At 43.4% G+C, this 24,153-nt stretch overlaps 1 protein-coding gene across 12 annotated transcripts in view; it reads left to right on the forward strand.

The window, feature by feature from the left end:
- ofd1 (OFD1 centriole and centriolar satellite protein) overlaps positions 1 to 24,153 on the forward strand; it is a 133,146-nt gene that overhangs the window by 89,295 nt on the left and 19,698 nt on the right. For 9 of the 12 annotated variants that reach the window (XM_070893896.1, XM_070893900.1, XM_070893905.1 and 6 more), the window contains 4 exons: positions 10,737 to 10,853; positions 18,585 to 18,739; positions 19,915 to 20,061; positions 22,051 to 22,118. In XM_070893896.1, coding sequence (XP_070749997.1) covers positions 10,737 to 10,853; positions 18,585 to 18,739; positions 19,915 to 20,061; positions 22,051 to 22,118 — 487 coding nt within the window. Of the gene's footprint in view, positions 1 to 10,736; positions 10,854 to 18,584; positions 18,740 to 19,914; positions 20,062 to 22,050; positions 22,119 to 23,817; positions 23,963 to 24,153 lie in introns of those variants that run through there. The other 3 variants (XM_070893898.1, XM_070893906.1, XM_070893902.1) reach the window with 2 other exon arrangements.

Consider the following 24,153-nt stretch of genomic DNA (forward strand, 5'->3'; position numbering starts at 1 on the left):
CAATCGAATCCCCGATCACTATAGCTCTCCAACTCTTTTTCCTGCCCTCCTGTGCAGCAGAGGCACCCACGGTGCCATGGACTTGGCTGCTGCTGCTCTCCCCTGATGAGTCATCCCCCTCAACACTACCCAAAGCAGTGTATCTGTTTTGCAGGGGGATGACCGCAGGGGACCCCTGCACTACCTTCCTTGCACTGCTCTTCCTGTTGGTCTTCCATTCCCTGTCTGGCTGTGTACCCTTTTCCTGCGGTAAGACCAACTCACTAAACGTGCTATTCACGTCATTCTCAGCATCGTGCATGCTTCAGAGTGAATCCACCCGCAGCTCCAGTACCGCAATGCGGTCCGTCAGGAGCTGGAGGCAGATACACTTCCCGCACACGTAGGCATCAGGGACACCGGAGGCGTCCCTGATTTCCTACTTAGTACAGGAGGAATATAACGTGTCCAAACTGTCCTGCCATGACTTAACCCTTAGATAAACTTAATTTGACAACAGTCTATATGAAGATTAAAGTCCCCTACAATTATTGCATTACCTTTGTTAAAAGCTCCTACTATTTCTTTATTAGTATTCTGTCCAACGGTATAGCTACTGTTAAGGGGCCTATATACTACTCCCACCAGTGTTTTCTGCCAGTTATTATTCCTTATCTCCACCCATACTGATTCTACTTCCTGATCTTCCGAGCCAAGATCCTTTCTCTCTACTGTCCTTATGGCATCCTTTATTATCAGGGCTACCCTCCACCTCCTTTACCATTCCGCTTGCCTTTTCGAAACATCAAGCATCCTGGAACATTTAGTTCCTAACCTTGGTCACCTTGCAACCACATCTCTGTAATGGCTAGTAGATCAAACCAATTTATCTCTATTTGTGCCACTAGTTCATCTATCTTATTACGTATGCTCCGTGCATTCAGATAAAGAGCCTTTAATTTTTTTTTACCAGTATTCCCTGCTTTGACCTTATTCACTGCTACCATTAAACTCTCTGTGGCCAAAATTGCTGGCCTTACCGTGCGCGGACTGTCGCTGAGATCCGCCGACCTTTTTCGGGTTCCACCCTGTGCCAGTTTGCACTTGGGCTGGAGCAGGCGAGAGGGGAGAACCACCGGGAATCGCCCGTTGACTTCAGCGGACGGCCAAGTGGGGCAAGTGATCTCCCGTCCGCTGAGGTGCCAGATTTAGTGCGGGCGAGAGCCAGTGCCAGGACGGGGGAAGGACCGCTGTGTGGAGGCTGGTCTATCCCCGACAGTAAGTATGAAGACCTGCAAAAAAAGGTTAGTGAATATTTAAAAACTAAAACAAAAAAATTCTTACAGCGACTTACCTGCATAGGGTCCTCTGAAGGTGTTCCGTTTGTTTTTGCATTTATTTTTCTTTTCAGCTCTTAACCCTCTGTGGGCCCAACTCCATCCTCGGCGGCACTTGGGCGGCAAGAGCCTTTGCCGCCGAGATTGGGAGCTCCCGCCCACTGCTGCCTGTATTGACGCAAGTCCCTCTTTTGCTACCAGGCACCCTTTCAAGGACCTTTTTGCCGAAACTCCCACCCAAAGTACCATCCGGTATCTTGGCGGCCCTTGGCCTTCACCAATTTCGGCCTCATTGTCCTTTCCTGTCACACTCTGCTTACTTTTATCCAAATAACTACACTGCTCTATTGCATTGACCTTTCTCTTTAGGTATCTAAATTTCCCCTCACGTGACTCCCTTTCTCTCCCCCCCCCCCCCCCCCCCCGGTATTTTAGCTTAAACCCTTATCTACAGCCCCGGTTTTCGCCAGAATGCTAATCCCAGCCTGGTTTAAGTGGAGCCTGTCCCAAAGGCACAGCTCCCTCTTTCCTCATTATTGGTGCCAGTGCCCCATGAAATGAAATCCCATCCTCCCACACCAGTCTTTGAGCTATGCATTTAATACTCTGATCTGCTAGACCCTATGCCAATTTGCTCAGGTAGTAATCCAGAGATTATTACCCTTGAATTCTGCTTATTAATTTAGACCCTAGCTCCTCAAACTCCCTCAGCAGAACCTCATTCTTCGTTCTACCTATGTCATTGGTTCCTACATGTACCACAATAACTGGATCCTCCCCCTCCCATTCCAAGTTCTTCTCCAGCCACGACAAGATATCCTTAACCCTGGCACTGGGCAGGCAACACAACCTCCAGAACTCCCTGTCGCAGATGTAGAGAACAGTATCTACTCCCTTGACTATACTGTTCCCTACCACTATCACATTCTTTCCTTCTCTCCCCTCTTGGATGGCCCCCTGTACCATGGTGCCATGGTCAGTTTGCCCATCCTCCCTGCAGTTCTTTTCCTCATCCATACATGGAGCAAGTACCTCGTACCTGTTGGACAGGGTCAAGGGCTGAGGCTTCTGCATCCTGGGCCCCCATACCTTACTGACTCGCAGTCACACCCTCCTGTCCCTGACCATTGATTAACTCTCTGTAAAGTACTATTTAACCTTAAAGGTGAGACTTCCTGCTGGAGCAAAGTGTCAGGTAACTCTTTCCCCCCCCCCCCCCCGATGCATCACAATGTCTGCAGCTCGTACTCTAGCTCAACAACTCTGAGCCGATGTTCCTCGACTTGCAGACACTTGCTTCTCTGCACCCTCTCCAGTGCTTCTATATCCCTATATCTTTTTTATAATATGGCGACCAGAACTGTACGCAATACTCTTAAGTGTGGTCTAACCAAGGTTCGATACAAGTTTAGCATAACTTCCCTACTTTTCAATTCTATCCCTCTAGAAATAGCAGGCTCAAGGGGCCATATGGTCTACCCCTGCTCCTGTTTCTTATAAACAATAATGCTTGGTTTGTCTTTTTAATGGCCTTGAAACTTTTAGTGATTTGTGTATTTGTATTCCGAGATCCCTTTGTTCATCTACCCCACCTAGACTCGCACCCTCCAAGTAATAGTGACCTCCCTATTCTTCCTACCAAAATGTAATGCCTCACATTTATCTGCGTTGAACTTCATTTGCCAATTATATGCCCATTCTGCAAGTTTATTCATGTCCTCCTGTAATTTGTTGCAGCCCTCCTCAGTATTGACAACCCCCCAATTTGGTGTCATCCGCAAATTTAGAAATTGTGTTTTGTCCAAGCACTTTCAATTTCTGATTTTTATTCGCTAATGTATCACTGTAAATGTTAAACCTTACAATAATTGAATTAGATTTTTAAAATGGTTGGAATGGGGAGGAAAATACTGGGTGTTATACAAAGGTTATTTGTGATTTCTGTGGGGAAAAAAAGATAAAAGTGGAAGGAATCACAGTGGAATTGTGAGAACATGTTCGGGAAATCATGAGGTAAGTAAGGGCTGAATTTTGTATAATCACTCTTCTACCTGAAGGCTGAAGAGTGCAAGGAGAGGCATACAGTATTATTATTCTAGTTTCAGTCGTGCTCAACAGTGAAGAGGCCAAGGATGCAAAAGTCAAAATGAGAATAGGAAGGGGAATCATGCACTTTTAAAACAAATAAGGAGCCCATAGCCATCTGAAAAGGCAATCCACGTAGCCCCATTCCTCTGCTAGGTCTCCATACCCTTTAAAAATGTTATTTAAAAAATATCTATCCATTTCCTTTTAAAAAGTTTTCTAGATTCTGCTTCCAACAATATCTCTGGTATGCATTCCATTTACTAACAGCCCTGGTCAGTAAGTTATCGACTTACTAACCAATGAAAATAATTTTATTTTCTGGCAGCACAAAATAAAAATATATGAAAGAGAGAAGAGCAATGGTTCCAACGTAGCTCAGTTGGTAGCATACTTGCCTATGAGTCAGAAGGTTGTGGGTTCAAATCTTCACTCCAGAGACCCGGGTACAATATCCAGGTTAATACCCCAGTGCAATACTGAGGGAATGCTGCACTGTCTGAGGTTTCGTCTTTCAGAAGAGACGTTAAACCAAGGTCTGCTTTGCCTTCTCGGGTAAAAGATTCCATAGCACTATTCGAAGAAGAGCAAGGGAGTTCTCCCCGGTACCTGGCCAATATTTAGCCCTCCACCAACATCACTAAAACAAATTATTTAGTCATTATCCCATTGCTGTTTGCGGGAACGTGCATTACCATAGTGACCATACTTTACGGAGCAGGTTCGCAGGGCTGTGTGGTCTACTCCTATTTCTTATGAATATGATTTTTTTGCATCCTCCAGTTTAAAAAAAAAACCTACATAAAACACTACTCTCTGTTTTCCGTTATTTTAAACAACTCCGCATTATCCGCTTCACACACACATACCCAGTGTGAGTTCGGGAGGCTCCGAGAGTTCGGGAGGTTCGGTAGGGCAGGAGTCCGAGGAGCAGGAGGGCCGGAGGTAGGCGAGTAATTCACTTCTGACGAGGATCGGAGAGTCGGAGGAGCGGACAGTTCAAAAAGAACGGGAGTCGGAGGAGCGGAGGAGGTCGGGAGCAGCGAGGCCCATAAAAAGGAGCCCAGCAGTCGGAGGTAGTTGCGGAGGCAGAAGGTAGAAAGAAATCAAAGTGTGATGTCACAGCCAAGAGGGTAAGTGATTGGCTGGTGGATTGGTGAGTATTTAATCTTTTTCTTTTTCTTTTCTGATCAGTAAGAAACCTTTGGCGTTGTTATCAATTAGGTTAATTAAGGGTTAAGCCATGGCAGGAGAGCCCAGACCCATGTCATGCTCCTCCTGTGCTATGTGGGAAATCAGGGACGCTTCCAGTGTCCCTGACAACTACATTTGCAGGAAGTGTATCCAGCTGCAGCTCCTGACCGCATTGAGGCACTGGAACTGCGCATGGACTCACTCTGGAGCATCCGCGATGCTGAGGATGTCGTGAATAGCACGTTTAGTGAGTTGGTCACACCGCAGGTAAAAGTTACACAGCCAGATAGGGAATTGATGCCCATCAGGCAGAGTAGTGGAAGGAAGGTAGTGCAGGGGTCCTCTGCGGTCATCTCTCCCTCCAAAACAGATACACCACCTTGGGTACTGTTGGGGGAGATGGTTCATCAGGGGAAGGCAGCAGCAACCAAGTCCATGGCACCATGGGTGGCTCTGCTGCACAAGAGGGCAGGAAAAAGAGTGGGAGAGCTATAGTGATAGGGGATTCTATTGTAAAGGGAATAGATAGGTGCTTCTACGACCGCAAACGAGACTCCAGGATGGTATGTTACCTCCCCGATGCAAAGGTCAAGGATGTCTCGGAGCGGCTGCAATGCATTCTGGAGGGAGAGGGTGAACAGCCAGCTGTTGTGGTACATATCGGTACCAACGATATAGGTAAAGAACAGGATGAGGTCCTACAAGCTGAATTTAGGGAGCTAGGAGTTAAATTAAAAAAGCAGGACCTCAAAGGTAGTAATCCCAGGATTGCTACCAGTGCCATGTGCTAGTCAGAGTAGGAATTGCAGGATAGCTCAGATGAATACATGGCTTAAGGAATGGTGCAAGGGGGAGGGATTCAAATTCCTGGGACATTGGAACCGGTTCTGGGAGAGGTGGAACTAGTACAAACCGGACGGTCTGCATCTGGGCAGGACAGGAACCGACGTCCTCGGCGGAGTGTTTGCTAGTGCTGTTGGGGAGAATTTAAACTAAAAAGGTAGGGGGATGGGAATCTATGTAGGGAAGCAGAGGGATGTAAAAAGGAGGCAGAAGCAAAAGGTAGGAAGGAGAAAAGCAAGAGTGGAGGGCAGAGAAATCAAGGGCAAAACTCAAAAAGGGCCACATTACAACATAATTCTAAAAGGACAAAGAGTGTTAAAAAAACAAGCCTGAAGGCTCTGAGTCTCAATGCGAGGAGCATTTGTAATAAGGTGGATGAATTGACTGTGCAGATAATTGTTAACGGAGATGATGTAATTGGGATTACGGAGACATGGCTCCAAGGGAACCAAGGCTGGGAACTCAATATCCTGGGGTATTCAATATTCAGGAAGGACAGATAGGAAGGAAAAGGAGGTGGGGTAGCGTTACTGGTTAAAGAGGAGATTAACGCAATAGTAAGGAAGGACATTAGCATGGATGATGTGGAATCTATATGGGTAGAGCTGCGGAACACCAAATGGCAGAAAACGTTAGTGGGAGTTGTGTACAGACCACCAAACAGTAGTAGTGAGGTTGAGGATGGCATCAAACAGGAAATAAGGGTACAGCAGTTATCATGGGTGACTTTAATCTGCATATTGATTGGGCTAACCAAACTTGTAGCAATACTGTGGAGGAGGATTTCCTGGAGTGGAAAAGGGATGGTTTTCTAGACCAATGTGTCGAGGAACCAACTAGAGAGCAGGCCATCCTAGACTGGGTCTTGTGTAACGAGAGAGGATTAATTAGCAATCTGGTCATGCGGGGCCCCTTCGGGAAGAGTGACCATAATATGGTGGAATTCTTCATTAAGATGAAGAGTGACACAGTTAATTCAGGGTCCTGAACTTAAAGAAAGGAAACTTCGATGGTATGAGACGTGAATTGGCTAGGATAGACAAGAGAATGATACTTAAAGGGTTGATGGTGGATAGGCAATGGCAGACATTTAAATATCACATGGATGAACTACAACAATTGTACATCCCTATGTGGCGTATGAATAAAAAAGGGAAGGTGGCTCAACCGTGGCTAATAAGGGAAATTAGGGAAAGTGTTAAATCCAAGGAAGGCATATAAATTGGCCAGAAAAAGCAGCAAACCTGAGGACTGGGAGAAATTTAGAATTCAGCAGAGGAGGATAAAGGATTTAATTAGGAGGGGGAAAATGGAGTATGAGAGTAAGCTTGCAAGGAACATAAAAGCTTCTATAAATATGTGAAGAAAAAAAGATTAGTGAAGACTAATGTAGATCCCTTGCAGTCAGAATCAGGAGAATTCATAATGGGGAACATGGAAATGGCGGACCAATTGAACAAATACTTTGGTTCTGTCTTCACTAAGGAAGACACAAGTAACCTCTCAAATACTAAGGGACCGAGGGTCTAGTGAGAAGGGGGAACTGAGGAAAATCCTTATTCGTCAGGAAATGGTGTTGGGGAAATTGAAGGGACTTGAAGGCCAATAAATCCCAGGGCCTGATAGTCTGCATCCCAGAGTACTTAAGGAAGTGGCCCTAGAAATAGTAGATGCATTGGTGGTCATTCTCCAACATTCCATGGACTCTGGTTCAGTTCCTATGGATTGGAGGGTAGCTAATGTAACACCACTTTTTAAAAAAGGGAGAGAGAAAACAGGGAATTATAGAGACTGACATCGGTGGTGGGGAAAATGCTGGAATCAATTATTAAAGATGTAATAGATATCCTGAAGTTGCGGTCAGTTATTCCCTGCTCTGCCACAGATTGTGCTGTGGAACTCCCCCCATAGCCGGCAATCACTAAAATCACTTGAACTGATGAAAACTTGCCCTTTTCACTTTAATATCTCTGTTTTTAAAAAATCCATAAAAAATTGGCTCTTGTTCAATGAGGTGTTTTTAACAGGGGCCTGAGTAATAACTACTGTTGAACAGCCATTCTAGCTTTGAAAAACTAATTTTATATTTGTGGAATATCATATGATAATTGCTAGATTTTTTTAAATAACAAATATTTTTTAATTAAAAAAAAATGTTTGTTATTTCAGCATCTACCTTAACTCCATGCGTATGTCCCAATCTTTATTTCGCTCTCAAAAAAAACAATTTAAAAATGAATGTTAAAAGCTGCTTTGTATTTCCTGATTTACTGTCTGTGAGAATTCTTCAATGTGATTGGATGCTTAGATAGCTTGATGACATCAATGCTGCTGTACGCTGGAAATCGCCGATGGATAGTGCTACAATCAAATTAATGTCGAAAAAGCTAAAGTTTTCGCCACGGAGATTGCAAGATCTCTGTGGGCAGCTTTCTTCGAGGTCAGCGGAGATTGCCGTCGCTTGGCTGCTGACTGCAAATTCCAGGCTATTAACTTTAATACCATGGCCTAGAAATTGGTTCGTGTCAGCAGCTTGCACAAACTGGGAACAAGGAACAATCGTTGCTCTGGAACGGGCCTACCCAATATTGGGTCTCAGACCTTGTTTACATGAGGGTACTAATACCTGCTGAACATCCCAGGTAGCTCTCCAGCGAAGACTCTTTGAATTCTGGAGGCTGCATCGCTGGGTCAGGTAGTTCTTGGAAGGGGAGGCAGCACCTGGAAGAGGAGGTTAGTCAGCAACGGGGAGGGGGAGGCAGCTACAGGGGTAGGGAGGGAGGCAGGCAATTGGAAGGGGGGCTAGCAGCATCCCGTGGTCTTAATGTGGAGCCTCCTGGCTCCATATTCAGGTGGAGTTTAAGTTTTAAAAAAAAAACATAACCTTTCTGGTGGCCTGGCGCCGGTTGCATTCAGAGCAGCCCAATTTTGTAAAGGTGGCTTCAAACAGGCATTGGATTTCCTATTTTCATATGCAAAGAGCCTAACATCCGTTTTAGGCACAGGCTCTCAATGCCTCTTTTGATGCCTATACCAATATGGCGGGTGGTGCACATTCCTCAGAATGTATGCATGCACGCCGCTTTCCATATTAGATGCTTTTGTGCCCCTTTTATGGCTGTAAATAGGGTGGAGCCTCATCAATTTTCTACGCCCATGTGCTTTAAATTTATCAATAAGCCACTTGTATAGCTCCTTATCGAGCGCCGATTGAAAATCCATTGCATTTTGTTACTTCCTGAAAGAACTTGTAAATTTGCCAGACGTGAATTGTCTTTTACAAACTGGCTGTGCTTAATTTCACTGTCTTTTTAATTAAATACTAATTTTATCCAATGTTTTCAGTATTACTTTAGCTGTAGTTATCCTATCTAATTGCTGTATTCTTCTTGTACCCTCTCATTCCCAATACTACATTCTTCTGTGAAAACTGAGGCAAAATACCCATTTAGAACCTCTGCTATTCCCTTATCCTCTAAGAGGGTTTCCTTATTTATCTCTAGTTGGCCCTCTCCTATCTTTAACTATTCTTTTAGCCTTTGTGTCTTTATAAAATCTTTTATATTGTCTGCCAATTTTTCTTTATGCCCTTATGCTGCCTTAGTCTTTCTAATTTATTTTTTTGTTTCCCCACGGTATTGTTTATATTCGTTTGATTTTTTTTTGTATTATTAGCCCAAGGTTTGTCATATGCCTCTTTTTCTTCAGTCTAATTTTTAATTTTAGTTTCTCTAGTTAGCCAGGAAATTCCAGCTTTTGCTGCGCCACATTTACATCTAATGGGAATATATCAAGTCTGTACCTTAATCTTCTCAGGTTTGAATCAAGCACTCTTCTGGCCAATTTTTCTTTCCAGTTTATCTGGTTAAATTCTCCTCCTATCTAATTGAGATTAGCTTTTGTCCAGTCAAGTACCTTTACCTTTGATTGTTCCCTCTTTTTAATTTTTATATTAAATCTATATTCATATGCTTTCTGTGTCCTAGATGTTCCCCAATTATTATATTACCTACTTCCCTCACTTCATTACCTGCAACTAGATCCAGCACTGTCTCTTTCCTTGTTGGAATAAAAACATACTGAACCTGAAATCAGGAACTTGTGTGCGAGGAATAATGGGGTTAAGAATTCACTATCTTTGCACTATGTATTATAGTGCATTGAGCACCAATGTGCTGCACTGCCTTTGTAATTATCTCCAGTGAAAAGTTAGAAAATCTATGTTTGTCAGTTTGGGAATAGAAAACTAATCATTATCAGGAATTTATCTTAGAAGTTTGAACTCTTGTCCTCTCCCAACTTTCCTGGCGTTTGTCGAGGCCGGGAGTAATTATTCATTAGAATGCAAAATTTATAACAGTAGAGTTTGCTGATTTATCAGTATCTGTTCAGTGAGGAGTTATTTATTATATTGTAATAATTTTTGTAGTTGAATCTGTTTTTTTTAAAAAAAAAGGAGTAAACGGGGGCAGTTGAATCAGATGAGGAATATAAATAAAGCAAATGTTAAAAATATTTTTGTGTTATATTCTGCCCTTTCCCTGCCTCCCCTTTTTAGATCCCCAACTACTGCCTCCTGCTTTTGCACTTCCTGCTTTAACAAAGAGAGGAGCATGGTATGGGTTAGTGACTTATCAATAACTGTCACTGTTACTCAGTACTCATTTGACATAAACTGCTCCTGCTTGTTTTTCCTCCCCCTGAGATGGCAAGCTTTGCAGCTGTTCGTTATCTCAATCCAGCGGCTGACCAAGAATTGGCAATACTTGCTCAGTGAAGGTTGGGGAGACTGAATGTCTGAGAAGGCTGCGATTCAATCTTGCAACCCCCTGAGAATTTCGGCACTCTCTGAGGCTACAGGGGTAACTGCATTGTAGATTTATAATTTTATAGGAACAATAAATGCAAACACAGATGTGCCGCTATTGAAATAAAATTGCAGACATTTGCGAGTAATTAAAAGGGAAATGCATTGCTTCAGAGACTTCGAAGACAAATGTTCAGGGATATCTCTATTGGTTAAAGAGTTAACTAAGATTACAAAGGTTAAAATGCGTTTTCCAGTTTCCCAGACAGTTAATTTTTTTGAGCGAGGTTTTCTGGTCAGAGGCTTATCGAGGATAAAAATGCAAATCTTGTTTGAGAAAGCAATGGGAGATGCAGTTTTTAATGGGTAAGTGAAGAATCTGGCCAGAAAAGATAATGATTTGTTGATATTCTGAGAGTGCTGCTTTTACTATCCAGCTTTCCATTTCATTGTCAGAGTCAAACAAAAGACTCATTGTGTATTTCTTATAGTGCAAGAAGGCATTCCAACACTTAACAAGAATCTGTCCCAGTACTGGGAGGAAAATGTGAATAGAGGATCTGTTTCTTCACTAGACCAAGAAGCAATTTTATCTCCACCAGATACATGTGAGTTTCCGACCATCATGTGGTATGTCACATGAGAGTGTAGGCTGTTGTACTGACCTTTAGGAAAATGTTAGAAAATTACATTTTTTTTTAAATATAAGAATTGAGCTTTGTAGTTTGTGTTTGTAGTATTTTTGTCAATACTCAGAAGTACTTGGGATAGTACTATTATTCTTTTACTGCAAATATGCTATAAAGGGTGATGAATACTTATTTGTTCGACTTCCATGTACAAATCGAATTATTCAACTCCTCTCAAAATGGGAGAAATCATCACGAAAAATCATAGTCAATTCAGTGCTCAGCCTTCAGGGGAAGAATGGATGCAGGAGATCTGAAAAATGGGTGAGCAGGCCTTGGACAAGTTTGACCTCGAAATCCTTCTGCCTGTAATGTTCTAGCCAGCCTCATTTCATGTACTAGCGTGCTTATGCACATGTCATACCATAGTGCCATCAAGGTAAAGAACGCAAGAAAAGGTATTTAAATAAATACTAGGTGCAATTTCCCCAGCATTTGTGTTAGGATTGTCTGTTTTGCTTTTGAAGCCCATTTTGAATGGGCACAAGGGAAGCTCCATCGGCAATTGAGCTCTTAAAGAGGAATATGCTTTGGTTGTTTTTAGTTTCAATGTTTACAGTAACTTTTTAGTAATATTTTTGCAGATTTTTGCCAATGTTATGACTATTTAACTACTTTAATTACTATTTAACTTTTGGGAGATAATTTTTATTTACTCATTATGGTATCCTTGCTTTTAAATATTTCCCAACAAGTTCCCTCAGAGTGGACTGTAAGTGGGGCAATACAGGGTTACAGCTGGACAGGAACAGGTGGAAAATGAGGGCACATGATAAAGAATTCTTCCAATACCAACTTTCAAAGGAATTCAAGGGGCCACTGTCATGTATTCAACTATCATTGTAATCCATGTATGAGCTGACCCAAGTTGTATACCTTGAGAACACTGACCACAGAGGCGAACTTGTGGGAGACACTCCTAACCTGGACTTTCCGGTATAAAAGGGGAAGCTCTACCCACCGTCTGTCTCTTGAGGTCTTGGTAATAAAGGTAACTGGTCACAGAGTGATCTTTTCTCAAGTATGGGCCTCGTGCGCATTTATACTGTATAGTAAGGACATATTATTGGCGACGAGATACTGAGATTCAAACCACGCGAGCATGGCCACTAGCAGCACGGAAGAGAGGTACTGTGTTGGTGGTGATTGGGATGACTTTATTGAGAGACTACAGCAAAGTTTTGTCACTAAGGAATGATTGGGACAGGATTCGGCCGACAAATGCAGGGCTCATCTCCTGACGGTTTGTGGATCCAGAACGTACTCCCTGATGAAGGACCTTCTAGCGCCAGAGAAGCCGGCAGACAAGACGTTCGAAGAGCTCAGTAAGTTGATCGGGGAACACCTTAAACCGGCGAGCAACATGCACATGGCGAGACACTGGTTTTACATGCACCGGCGGCGAGAAGGGCAAAGCGTTCCAAACTTTGTGGCAGATCTCCGGCGACTGGCGAGCCTATGTAAGTTCCCAGATGCATACAGAGCGGAGATGCTGCGAGAATTTTTTATTGAGGGCAACGGGCACTCTGGGGTTTTCAGGAAACTGATTGAGACCAAAGACTTGACCTTGGAAGCAGTGACTATGATAGCCCAGACAATTATCTCTGGGGAGGAAGAGACCAGAATGATTTATGGCAAAAATCTTGGCTCAAATGCGGCAAACGACCAGGGAGTCAACATTGTTAACGCGGCACACAGTTCTCTAGGCAGACAAGGGCAATCGGACATGCCCCAGCATGCGGTCGAACCCAAAGGGGGAATTCAACATAGACAATGGCTAGCTGAACGGTGATTCATGCCATCGCAATGAACAATGCGGCCAGTAATGGGACCATCAACACCTGTTAATGGTGCACTTAAGAATAGTTACAGAGACAGTCAGAGACGATCGACTGGTAATGGACCTTTTGTTTCCAACAATGGGGCCTCTAGCTCATACTGGAGGTGTGGAGGCAAACACCCAGCCAGAGCTTGCAGGTATCGGCAATATACCTGCAGAAACTGCAACGTCAGTGGTCACTTGGCGCGTATGTGCAGGAAGCCTACAGCCAGGTTGATGTATGCGGAGGACGGGCCCGATATAAGCCCTACGAGGCCAAATACTGGGGGTAATCGCTGGAAGCTGAAGTTCAGCGAGTTCATGTGGAGTACTTATACAGTTCATATACCAGGATGCCACTGAAAATGATGAAAGTGCTCCTCAATGGCATCCCAGTATTAATGGAGCTGGACACTGGGGCCAGCCAGTCCCTGAAGAGTATCAAACAGTTCGAAAGGTTGTGGGTGTCCAAGGCCAGGAGGCCAAAATTATTGCCGATTGACGCACTGCTACGGACATATACAAAGGTGATCATTCCGTTGCTAGGCAGCGCCACGGTAGTCGTGACCCACAAAGATTCGGAGAACAGGTTGCCACTCTGGATTGTCCCAGGGGACGGTCCCGCACTACTGGGAGGAGTTGGCTTGCTGTCATGAACTGGAAATGGGGTGCTGTCAATGCAATTTCTTCTGTGGAGCGAGTATCATGCTCACAGGTCCTGGACAAATTTGATTCATTATTTCAAGCTGGCATCGGCACTTTCATGGGGGCCAAGGTAGTGATTCACATAAACCCAGACGCCAGGCCATTACACCACAAGGCCGGAGCGGTGTCGTACATGATGCGGGATGAGATAGAATGCGAATTGGACCGCATGCTGAGGGAAGGCATCATCTCGCCAGTCGAATTCAGTGACTGGGCAAGCCCGATCATGCCAGTGCTCAAGGCGGATGGGTCGGTCACGATATGTGGCGATTACAAGGCCACCATCAATCGGGTGTCACTCCAAGATCAGTACCCACTACCGAGATCGGAGGACCTCTTTGCGACGCTATCCGGTGGCAACCTTTTTTCAAAATTGGACCTGACCTCAGCTTGCATGACCCAGGAGCTGGCGAGTGAGTCAAAGAAGCTGACCACCATCACGACGCACAAGGGGTTGTTTGAGTATAACAGATGTCCGTTCGGGATTCGTTTGGCCGCCGCGATCTTTCAGCGACATATGGAAAGCCTCCTCAAGTTGATTCCAAGGACGGTGGTTTTTCAAGACGACATCCTCATCACGGGTCGCGATACTGAAGAACACCTCCACAACCTGGAGGAGGTACTACGCAGACTGGACCGGGTAGGGCTGCGACTGACAAAGGCGAAGTGCGTCTTCTTAGCTCCAGAGGTAGAATTCCTGGGAAGGAGGGTAGCAGCAGACGGGATCAGACTACTGCATCCAAAACCGAAGCGATCCAGAGAGCACCCAGACCCCTTAACACGATGGAGCTACGTTCGTTCCTGGGGCTCCTGAACTATTTTGGCAACTTTCTTCCCAAATTGAGCACGCTGTTAGAGCCGTTACACATGCTCCTACGCAAAGGTCGCGATTGGGTCTGGGGGGACAGCCAGGAAAGGGCTTTTGATAGAGCATGCAATTTGTTCTGCTCCAACAAACTGTTAACGTTATATGACTTGTTTTAACGTGTGATGCGTCGTCCTATGGGGTCAGGTGTGTGCTGCAGCATGTGAATGCCAATGGTCAGTTACAGCCGGTAGCTTATGCCTCCAGAAGTCTGTTCCGGGTAGAAAGGGGCTACGGGATGGTAGAAAAGGAAGTGCTAGCATGTGTATATGCAGTAAAAAAAAATGCACCAGTACCTGTTTGGCAGGAAATTTGAGCTGGAGACAGATCACAAACCCCTAACGTCCCTTTTGGCCGACAACAAGGCCATAAATGCGAATGCATCGGCCTGCTTACAGAGGTGGGCACTTAAGTTAGCCGCCTATGACTGCACAATTCGGCACAGACTGGGCACTGAAAACTGCCGATGCACTCAGCAGGCTACCACTAGCCACCACTGAGGGGGCAGTTGAGAATGATGCTGAGATGGTCATGGCTGTTGAAACTTTCGAAAGCGAAGGCTCACCTGTGACAGCCCGTTGGATTAAAGTCTGGGCAAATAAAGACCCGCTACTGTCTTTAGTTAAGAAATGTGTCCTGAATAGGGACTGGGTAGCCACGTACGGGGCATGCCCGGAGGAGGTTAAACCGTTTCATAGGCGCAAGGATGAACTCTCGATTCAGGCCAATTGCCTACAGTGGGGAAACCGAGTAGTCATGTCCCAGAAGGGCAGAGAGGTGTTTATCAGAGAACTTCACAATGAGCACCCGGGCATTGTCATGATGAAGGCAATTGCCAGGTCACACGTTTGGTGGCCAGGGATAGATGCAGACCTGGAACTTTGTGTTCGCAGGTGCAACACATATGCTCAGCTGGGCAAAGCACCCAGGGAAGGCCCGCCAAGCCTTGGTCACGCATCCATGTGGACTATGCAGGTCCTTTCATGGGAAAAATGTTTTTGGTTGTAGTAGATGTCTACTCCAAATGGATTGAATGTGCCATTTGAAATTCAAGCACATCCTCTGCCACGGTAGAAAGTCTACGGGCAATGTTCGCCACCCATGGTCTACCGGACGTCTTGGTCAGCGACAATGGCCCGTGCTTCACAAGCACTGAATTCCAGGACTTCATGGCAGGCAATGGAATCAACCATGTCAGAACGGCTCCGTTCAAAGCGGCCTCAAATGGCCAGGCGGAACGAGCAGTGCAGATAATCAAACAGGGGATGCTCAGAATCCAAGAGGGTTCCCTACAAAGCTGCTTATCACACCTCCTGTTGGCCAATAGATCCTGACCACACTTGCTCACAGGGGTTCCACCCGCAGAGCTGCTAATGAAAAGGATGCTCAAAACCAGGTTATCCCTTATATGCCCTACCATGGAAGAAATTTTTGAGAGCAGGTATCAATCACAATGTGACTACAATGACAGGAATGTGAGGGCACGATGTATTGATGTCAATGACCCTGTTTTTGTCCTTAAGTACGCTGCAGGGCCCAAATGGCTTGCAGGCACTGTGATTGCCAAAGAGGGGAATAGGACTTTGGTAGTTAAACTTACCAATGGACAAATCTGCCGCAAACACGTGGATCAAACTGAAAGGAGGTTCAGCAACCCCATAGAAGAAGCAGAGGAAGAACACGATGTAGAGTTCACTCCTCCACAGGTGACCGAACACCAGAACCAAGTGGAGGAGAGCCCAGTCACTGTGGGCAATCCGGACAGGCCTGAGGCACCGCAAACAGCAGACACTCAGGCCAGCGCCCAACAACCGGAGCCTCAACTTAGGCGCTCTACAAGGGAGTGTAAACCACCAGAGAGACTTAACCTGTGATCCCAATAAGACTTTTGGGGGGGAGGTGATGTCATGTATTCAACCAGCATTGTAGCCCATGTATAAGCTGACCTAAGTTGTATACCTTGAGAACACTGACCACAGGGGGCGAACTTGTGGGAGACACTCCTAACCTGGACTTTCTGGTATAAAAGGGAAAGCTCTACCCACCGTCTGTCTCTTGAGGTCTTGGTAGTAAAGATAACTGGTCACAAAGTGATCTTTTCTCAAGTATGGACCTCGTGTGCATTTATACTGTATAGTATGGACATATTAGCCACAAGCTGCAGAATCCCATGACAGATGGCATGTGAAGGTAAAGTTAATGATGGCCATTGGTTTGGATGCATCACAAATACAGTATTTTATGGTTGAGATGGAACAAGATGAAAGAAGGTATGCCAGGAAGATTGGTACGCATGTGAGCTGCACTGTCCACACCTACCATTATGCCACCAATCATTTTTGAAGGCATTCAGTCACCAAATGATAACTGAGCACAGCAGCCTCCATATGCTGTGGATTAACAGGGAGCCAGTTGCAAGGCTGCTGCAAGCCAACCCACAACTCAGCCATGGCATTATCCCCGGTAAGCAAAGTCACCATCATTATGACTTTTCTGCCCCTGGCTATTCTCAAGCTAGCACTGCTTTATCAACTAATGTGCTGGCCATATTTGATGAAACAGATGACTGACGCAGGCCCACCATGGCCAACACTTTCATCGTCTTTCCTACTGAATAACAACAGGAGCATGTCATGGCTGCCCAATTTCACTGCACTACCATAAGGATTTTTAAGAAAATACATGGTCATTGATAAGTATGTGGCCATTCGGCAAGCAGATTCCTGCATCTCTGCTATTACCATTAACTTCTCTTTACGCATGCACTGTGACTCACCCAGTGTATCTTTTCAGGCTCACTAACTGCATCCTTTGAAATATGTGCAACTATGTTAGCGCTTACAAACACTCTGGTTTAGGGTGCTGGAATTAATAATGGGCTGCTTTTCAGGTCTACAATGAATAAAAAAGAATGGTTAGAAAGCTGGCTTCCAGAGACACCCTCAAACAGGGCTTATTTTGCTGTGTATTGTATGTTAAGTTTGTGCAGTTGTATATATGCCTGTGTGGCAATGAGTATAAAGGGCGTCAAGATATAAAACAGGTTGGTACTAACCCATCGGCTTCACTATCCCTTGTTGCCTCCATGTGCATGGATGTTCAGAGTGGCCTCTACCAAAGGGGTCGAGGGTTTGTGATTCATCAACACTTCTCCGGTTCAGTTTTCCCTTGCACTATGTGCCATTTGTTGTGCAAGCAGAGAAGTATTCTTGAAATGTTGTAAATTGAAGGAGCACATACACAGTGACAGGCATGTGACCATCCTGAAGACGATCCTGGATGTTAGTAAGCAACTATGTGCCTTGGAGCTAGGTTGTGTTAAGCCCTCGAAGATTTAAGTATGTCAAGGCTTTCGGTTTGTAGCTTACACCCCACTGAAGCATACATATGCATGAAATTCTATGAAAGCTATAAGGTGATATGCAAGTTTGGCATGGATATGTAGTAAATGAAACAAGTTGACAGGCAACACTTAGTCGTGTAATGTTACACCAGTTCTCTGATGCATGGCACTTTTGGATTGTCTTACCTTGTCAGGTTTCTTCATGTATACCATCTTCTGGGGCATCTGTTACTGGATCCTACAGATACTGCACACAACTGGCCATCTCTGCCAAGGCACCACCACCTGTCAGGCATGGCACGCTGCTGTCATATGAATGATTTTAATAGATCTATCTGCTCAAACATCATGGAAAGATTGATACATAATATAGAGCAACTGCTTTAGTGGAGAGCAAGCCTGGCCACGCAGGTCTATTTGGAAGTAATCTGTCTTGTATTAATAGGTTGGTGCTGTCTAAAGCTGGAGATTGCAGCTACATTCCAGAACAAAAGGTTGCTAAAATTCCACCACAGCTTCTTGCAAAGAAAGCTTATTGATCGCTTGGCAGGGAATGTTCCTGTACTTGGTTTCTCCTCATAGCATGGATCATGCTCAATGTTGCAAAGACACCTGCTGGTCAAGGAAGATTTGGTTCTTGGCTCTATCACCTTTCTGTGTCAAATGATTCATCAAAATCATGTACAGGAAGGATCTTTGATGAATAATCAAAGCTGGCAAAAGGGCCAAACAAATTGTATCCAACGTGGGGTTTCTTTCCTTGACGTCAGCCTCTAATATGTTCACATATTTATTCCTTTGTTCCTTAGACAGAAAATGGTGACACCGCCCCCTCCCCCCCCCCCCCCGCCCAGAAATAAGTTGAGAAAATAAATTGGTCCATTTGAGTTGCTCCTAATAAGTTTTTTAATGACACAGGTAAATTTGGAAATGCAGAAGAGGGAAAAAGCAGAGAAGGAGAAGAAAATGCTTGGGAAGATCAGAGACGAAGGGATGAGGAAAAACGGTGTCTGGAAAGGCAGGAAGCAAGGGAAAGAGAACAGAGAGAACTGGAATGCCTGGAACATTCTTCAGTATGTGATGTTATTTTTGCATTTTACTGCTATCATTTTATCATTTGCCCATTACTGCACTATATATTATTCCTGTATTTTATGGGGGTGACCTATTACTGGAAAGCATTTCAGAGCAGCGCCAGAGAAACCAGTCTGATCTCTCTCTGATTCCGAAACCTGCTCCCACCCAAACCTGACAGATAAATAAAGACATTGAGAGACAACTGCAAGATGAGAACTTTAACATATATAGGACATTGCAGTTCCTATCCTAAGAAATGCTATGGGAGAATTTTCAAAATGCATTGAAAAGGTAGCTCATAATAGACTTATGACAAAGCTAATGGCTCAAAAAATGATGAGGAGAGCAGCCACATGAATAGAGAGGTGGTTGGACAGCAGAAACTGAAAGAAGGGGGTAAAAGGAAGTGGCTTGGTTTGGAAGGATGTGTGTGGTGTTTTACATGGGTCTGTGTTGGAGCCTCTTCTATTTACAATATACATAAATGAGCTGATCTTAGGAATTGGATATTTGTTTGAAAAGTACAAATATTACAGGGTATGTGGCACAAGCAGAAGTGAGATTAGATTAGGTACCCAGGAATTTTCCACCAACCTAATTTTAATGCTAATGTTAGCTCATGGGTTGCACCAACATTAATATAAAGTAGCTAGTAGCTCTTGGAGAAAAGCACCACCTCTGACGTGATGGGCTGAATGGGCTGTTCTGTAACATTCTATGATTCCATGCGATTCTGTAAACAGCCATTAGGAAGCATCCAGGCCTCTGTATCTTCTCTCTCCTCCTGATCCTAGCTTTCCTCCGAAGACTAGCTTAAGGTCTGTAACTTGTGCGGGGAACTGAAAGTGCAAGGCTGCATCCAATTACTTTAGTCGAGTTGTGATTATTACCCTGTTGTCTGGCACTAATAAATTAGTTAAAATCACTGTTGTGGTCTCTTGCCATAAATATTATACTATAAACATCTCTATCGATGGACATTTTAAAATGCTCATTACTTTTATTTATATGTGATTCATCTTTCATCATATTTGATATAACTAACAATATCTAAATGTTCCTAATATCAGAATGAGGCCCTTTCTTCATACGAATTCTGTCTTTTTAAGTATACTTTTCAATCTGGACCAATATGATCTCAGTAATGTTTTAAACTTTACACAAATTGAAGGAGGAAAAGCCAAAGATGAAGCCAAGTGGAGAAATCCTGAAGGAGCAAATTCCAGAAAGTGTAGAATTGCCAGCTTCGAGTACAGATCCACTGGAGAAATATATGAAAATAATTCAACAGCAGAAAGAAGACGAACAGCAGGACAAGGTGATTCTGAATGTTAGATTTATTAAAGAGAAATGAACGGCCAATTTGTGAAGCCAGTGTGGGGTTGAGGGTAGAGAGGCCTCCTTTCTTGAGTGGATAGCTTTTCAATTTCTTGCATGCAAAATTCAATTTTTATTCTTTTGCCTAAACCATTGTGATATTTCAACTTGATACCAGGCTCTTTCAGCTGTTTATGGTATTTTGATGATGGATGTTCATATTTTATTTTTTGTAATGTTTTGGGGTAGAAATCAGTAATTGTTTATAAAGTAACATTGCAAATAACATAACCTCGTGATTCAGACAGTTTTCTGAATTTATCTGCGCAAAATTTGAGTATTTTCTTGAAATGCTGCATTTGATATTTCAAATTGTTTCTGATGTCAGACAACATGCCTTGCCGCTAAATCTGGGTTAATCTGAAGTAGAAAACTTAAAATTGAGTAGATTTTCCAGTAATTTTTTTTTGTAGGAAAGTTCAAAAATTGTCATTCAATTGTCTAGGTAGTTGTATTAGTGATAGTCAGTGTTTGAAAAAGTTGGAGACATACAAACTTAATAGGAGAGAACTTTGGCAGAAACTTAGAGAAACAGCGGCAATGGCTGTTTTTAGCCTATTACTCTGTTTCTGCGGTAGTTTTGCCACTTGTCCGTCTGAGAGTCCCCGCAGAAATTCCAGATGAACGTTTATGTTGTCACATCGATGGTTGATGGTGACGTACATTTTAATAAATCCATATGCCAACTACTTCCTTTCATTTCATAAGCATTCCTTACATCATCTGTTTCAGATGGACAGCAAAGTCTGGAGGCACTTGTAATCTGCACAGTATGCCATATCGCACACAACAAGCTTTTACAAAGTCCTCAGTAGTTTTAAACATGAGTTAAGATGATGGGTTGAAAGCAGTGAACTGCTATTTTTCTTTTATCTAATGTAAATTATTTCAATCACTTTCATTTGCAAAGCACCTTTACATCGTTGTGGGGTACCAGGAGCCAAGATAGCACAGCAACGACAGGGGAAATGGGCAACATTCGATGCTGGATAAAATATGGGCAGCAGGGCTTTGGTTGAGCTGAAGTTTATGGAGAGTGGAGGATTGCCAGAAGAGCATTTTTAGCAATTTAGCCTGGAGGTGACTGTGGCATGGATGAGAGTTTCAATGGCAGATGAGGTAACGGCTGAGGTGAACAATATTACAGATTTGAAAGTGGCTCATGTTTGTGTTCGAGAGGATATAGGCTTTCAAAAAGGAAAGTGGCCCTTCAAAGCAGCACCTAGAGTGCCACTGTTATGGATTTTCTACTTGCTGAATTACTTGATATATTCTCTCCATCAAAAAGACTACTTAGTTCCACCTCCGTAACAGCACCTGCCCCGAACCTTACTTCAACCCATTTACTGCTGAAACCATCACCGTCATATTTGACTTCTGCACCACCCATAAATTTCAGCCCAACCAAAGCTCTGCTGCCCATATCATTTCTCGTACCAAGTCGTGCTTACCCATCATCCTTGCCCTCGTTGACCTATACAGGTTTCACAACCTATAGTCCCCCAATGCCTCAAATTTTTAATTCTTGTCCTTAACCTCCTCGTGCCCTACAACATCCTCACTGTTCCTCCAACTCTGACCTGTGGTGCGCCCCCCCCCCCACCGCTCCCCTTTCCTACGCCCCACCGTTGGCAGCTGTCGAGGCCCCACACTATGGAGATCCCTCCCCAAACCCCTCCTCTGTCTCCTTTAGGCTCTCCTTAAAATCCATCTCTTTGACCAAGCTTTTGGTCACTACCCACTCTCCCTCATAATATCTCCTCCTTTGTCTCATGTGCATTTTTATCTGATTGCACCTCTCTGAAGCACCTTTTTCTATGTTAAAGGTGCTTAATAAATGTGAGTTAATGAGGTGCAGAAATCTGTTTTGTTTTGTACTGTGACTGTTCTATAATTCAATAAAATGTAATAATTACTCTATTATTTTCAGAGCTCTAAAAAGGAAGTGGGAGAAGAGAGTTCTTTACTCCAAACATTGTCTCATGGAAAAGCTGGCAGGTAAGGGCAAAGCCAAACTTCAAAGATACACTTTACAGGGTGTTCGTGTTTTTAAAGATACAACACACAAGAAAAAAAGATCAATCTACCATATTTATAATGGCAAAACTAAAATTGAGCAACTTGTTTGCCAAAAAAAGTGTGTTGAATAAGTTAAACCCACCTTTTTTCAAAATCTTGCTGCCAACATAGAAAGTTGGCAAGTATTGTGATGATTATTGTGCCACAACTGGGTGATGCATGCATTTAAACTTGGTTAAAGCCTGTTGAAGTAAATTATTGCAGTGATGACTGAGTGCTCAGAGGAGTAGGAGGAGAGTCAACGCTGCAACATGCATCCCAGTGGTATATCTGTTGCTGAATGAACTTCACTGAAGGATATCATTCCCTTTAATTTGGAAGTGACAAAGTGTAGCAATTTGTGTTATAACTTTAGTTATTTATATTTAGACCCATATTTAAGATGTAAAGAAAGACTTGCATTTATATAGTGCCTTTCACGAACACCGGACGTCTCAAAACGCTTTACAGCTAATGAAATACATTTTGGAGTGTAGTCACTGTTGTAATGTGAGAAACACGGCAGCCAATTTTTGCACAACAAGCTCCCACAAACAGCAATGTGATAATGACCAGATAATCTGTTTTAGTGATGTTAATTTAGGGTTAAATATTGGCCAGGACACTGGGGAGAACACCCTTGCTCTTTTTCGAAATAGTGCCATGGGATCTTTTCCGTCCACCTGAGAGAGCAAACAGAGCCTCGATATAACGTCTCATCCAATAGATGCTACTTCTGACAGTGCAGCGCTTCCTCAGCACGGCACTGGAGTGTCAGCCTAGATTTATGTGCTCAAGTCCCTGGAGTAGAACTTGAACCACAACCTTCTGACTCGGGCAAGATTGCTACCAACTGAGCCACAGCTGACACTCAAGTGTTCAAGGCACCTTTTGTTGGTGAAACTACCCTGTTTATGGGATGGAGCAGGAAAGTGACAATGTTGCATGAAAATATTTCTCACTCTTTCACGCTTCTTTCAGTTCTTTTTAAAACCATGTAAAGTAGAGCTACATCCAGTTAAGTCTCATTTAATCCATCAGCAGTAAACAAGTGAGAGGTACAATGACTATCAGAAACCAAATGTTTTGTGCTCATGAGTGAGGATTGTCAGTGTAGTCCAATTGAAAAGTCTTCCCATGAAGAGCCCTGAAGTTACTCAAATGGTTATTTTGACAATCTATATTTAGCTTTTTGTTATTGAGATGTAGAACTTCCTAACAGAAATATGTCTATTAAATCCATGGCAATAGCTCTGTGGTACCTGCAGAATTTACCAGCATATAAAATGCACTAAATCTATTCATTTTAGTTTCCTCTCTTTCTCTTCCTTCCCCCAAATAAACTTCGCGATTATACAAGGATTTCCCCATTTATTTCTGTTTCACGTAGAATTCCTGGGCCAGAGGACAAGTAGGAAACTTGCTGCCAAACCTTTGTTGATTTCACTCGGTAACAGCTATTAGATGTGTGAGAGCAGTGTGGGATGAGACATGCTCACATTTTATCTGCTTTCTTGTGACACTGAGCCTGGCCTCTGATGAGATCAGGAACTTGCATTTCAGCTCCACCAGGTTAACTGTGCTTTAATGAGGACTGTGGCTGCCTAACTTGCTTACAGTGAAATTTCTTCTTTTACAGTCCCGCAGCTTCACATGAAGAATCCGATGAAATTTTCTGGTGAAATCACCAACAATATCTTTTTGACACAGACCCATCACAGAATGTTTTCCATTGTACACTTAATATTTATATAATTTCAATTAAAAAAATTTTTTTTAACATGTTCTGCCTAAAGACACATCTTTTACTTAAAAATTGCATTTTTAATAGTACTTACCTAGCTAGTAAATAGTGTTATTGCTACAATTTTAATGCAAACAGAGAGGCAAGATTGACATAGTTTCTTTAAATTCAACTTCATGCTTATTTGGATTACAAAGTCACCATCTTTCATGAGTGATACAACCCTTTAGA

This window comes from Pristiophorus japonicus, chromosome 11, assembly GCF_044704955.1.
Source record: "Pristiophorus japonicus isolate sPriJap1 chromosome 11, sPriJap1.hap1, whole genome shotgun sequence".
NCBI classification, from domain to species: Eukaryota; Metazoa; Chordata; class Chondrichthyes; family Pristiophoridae; genus Pristiophorus; species Pristiophorus japonicus.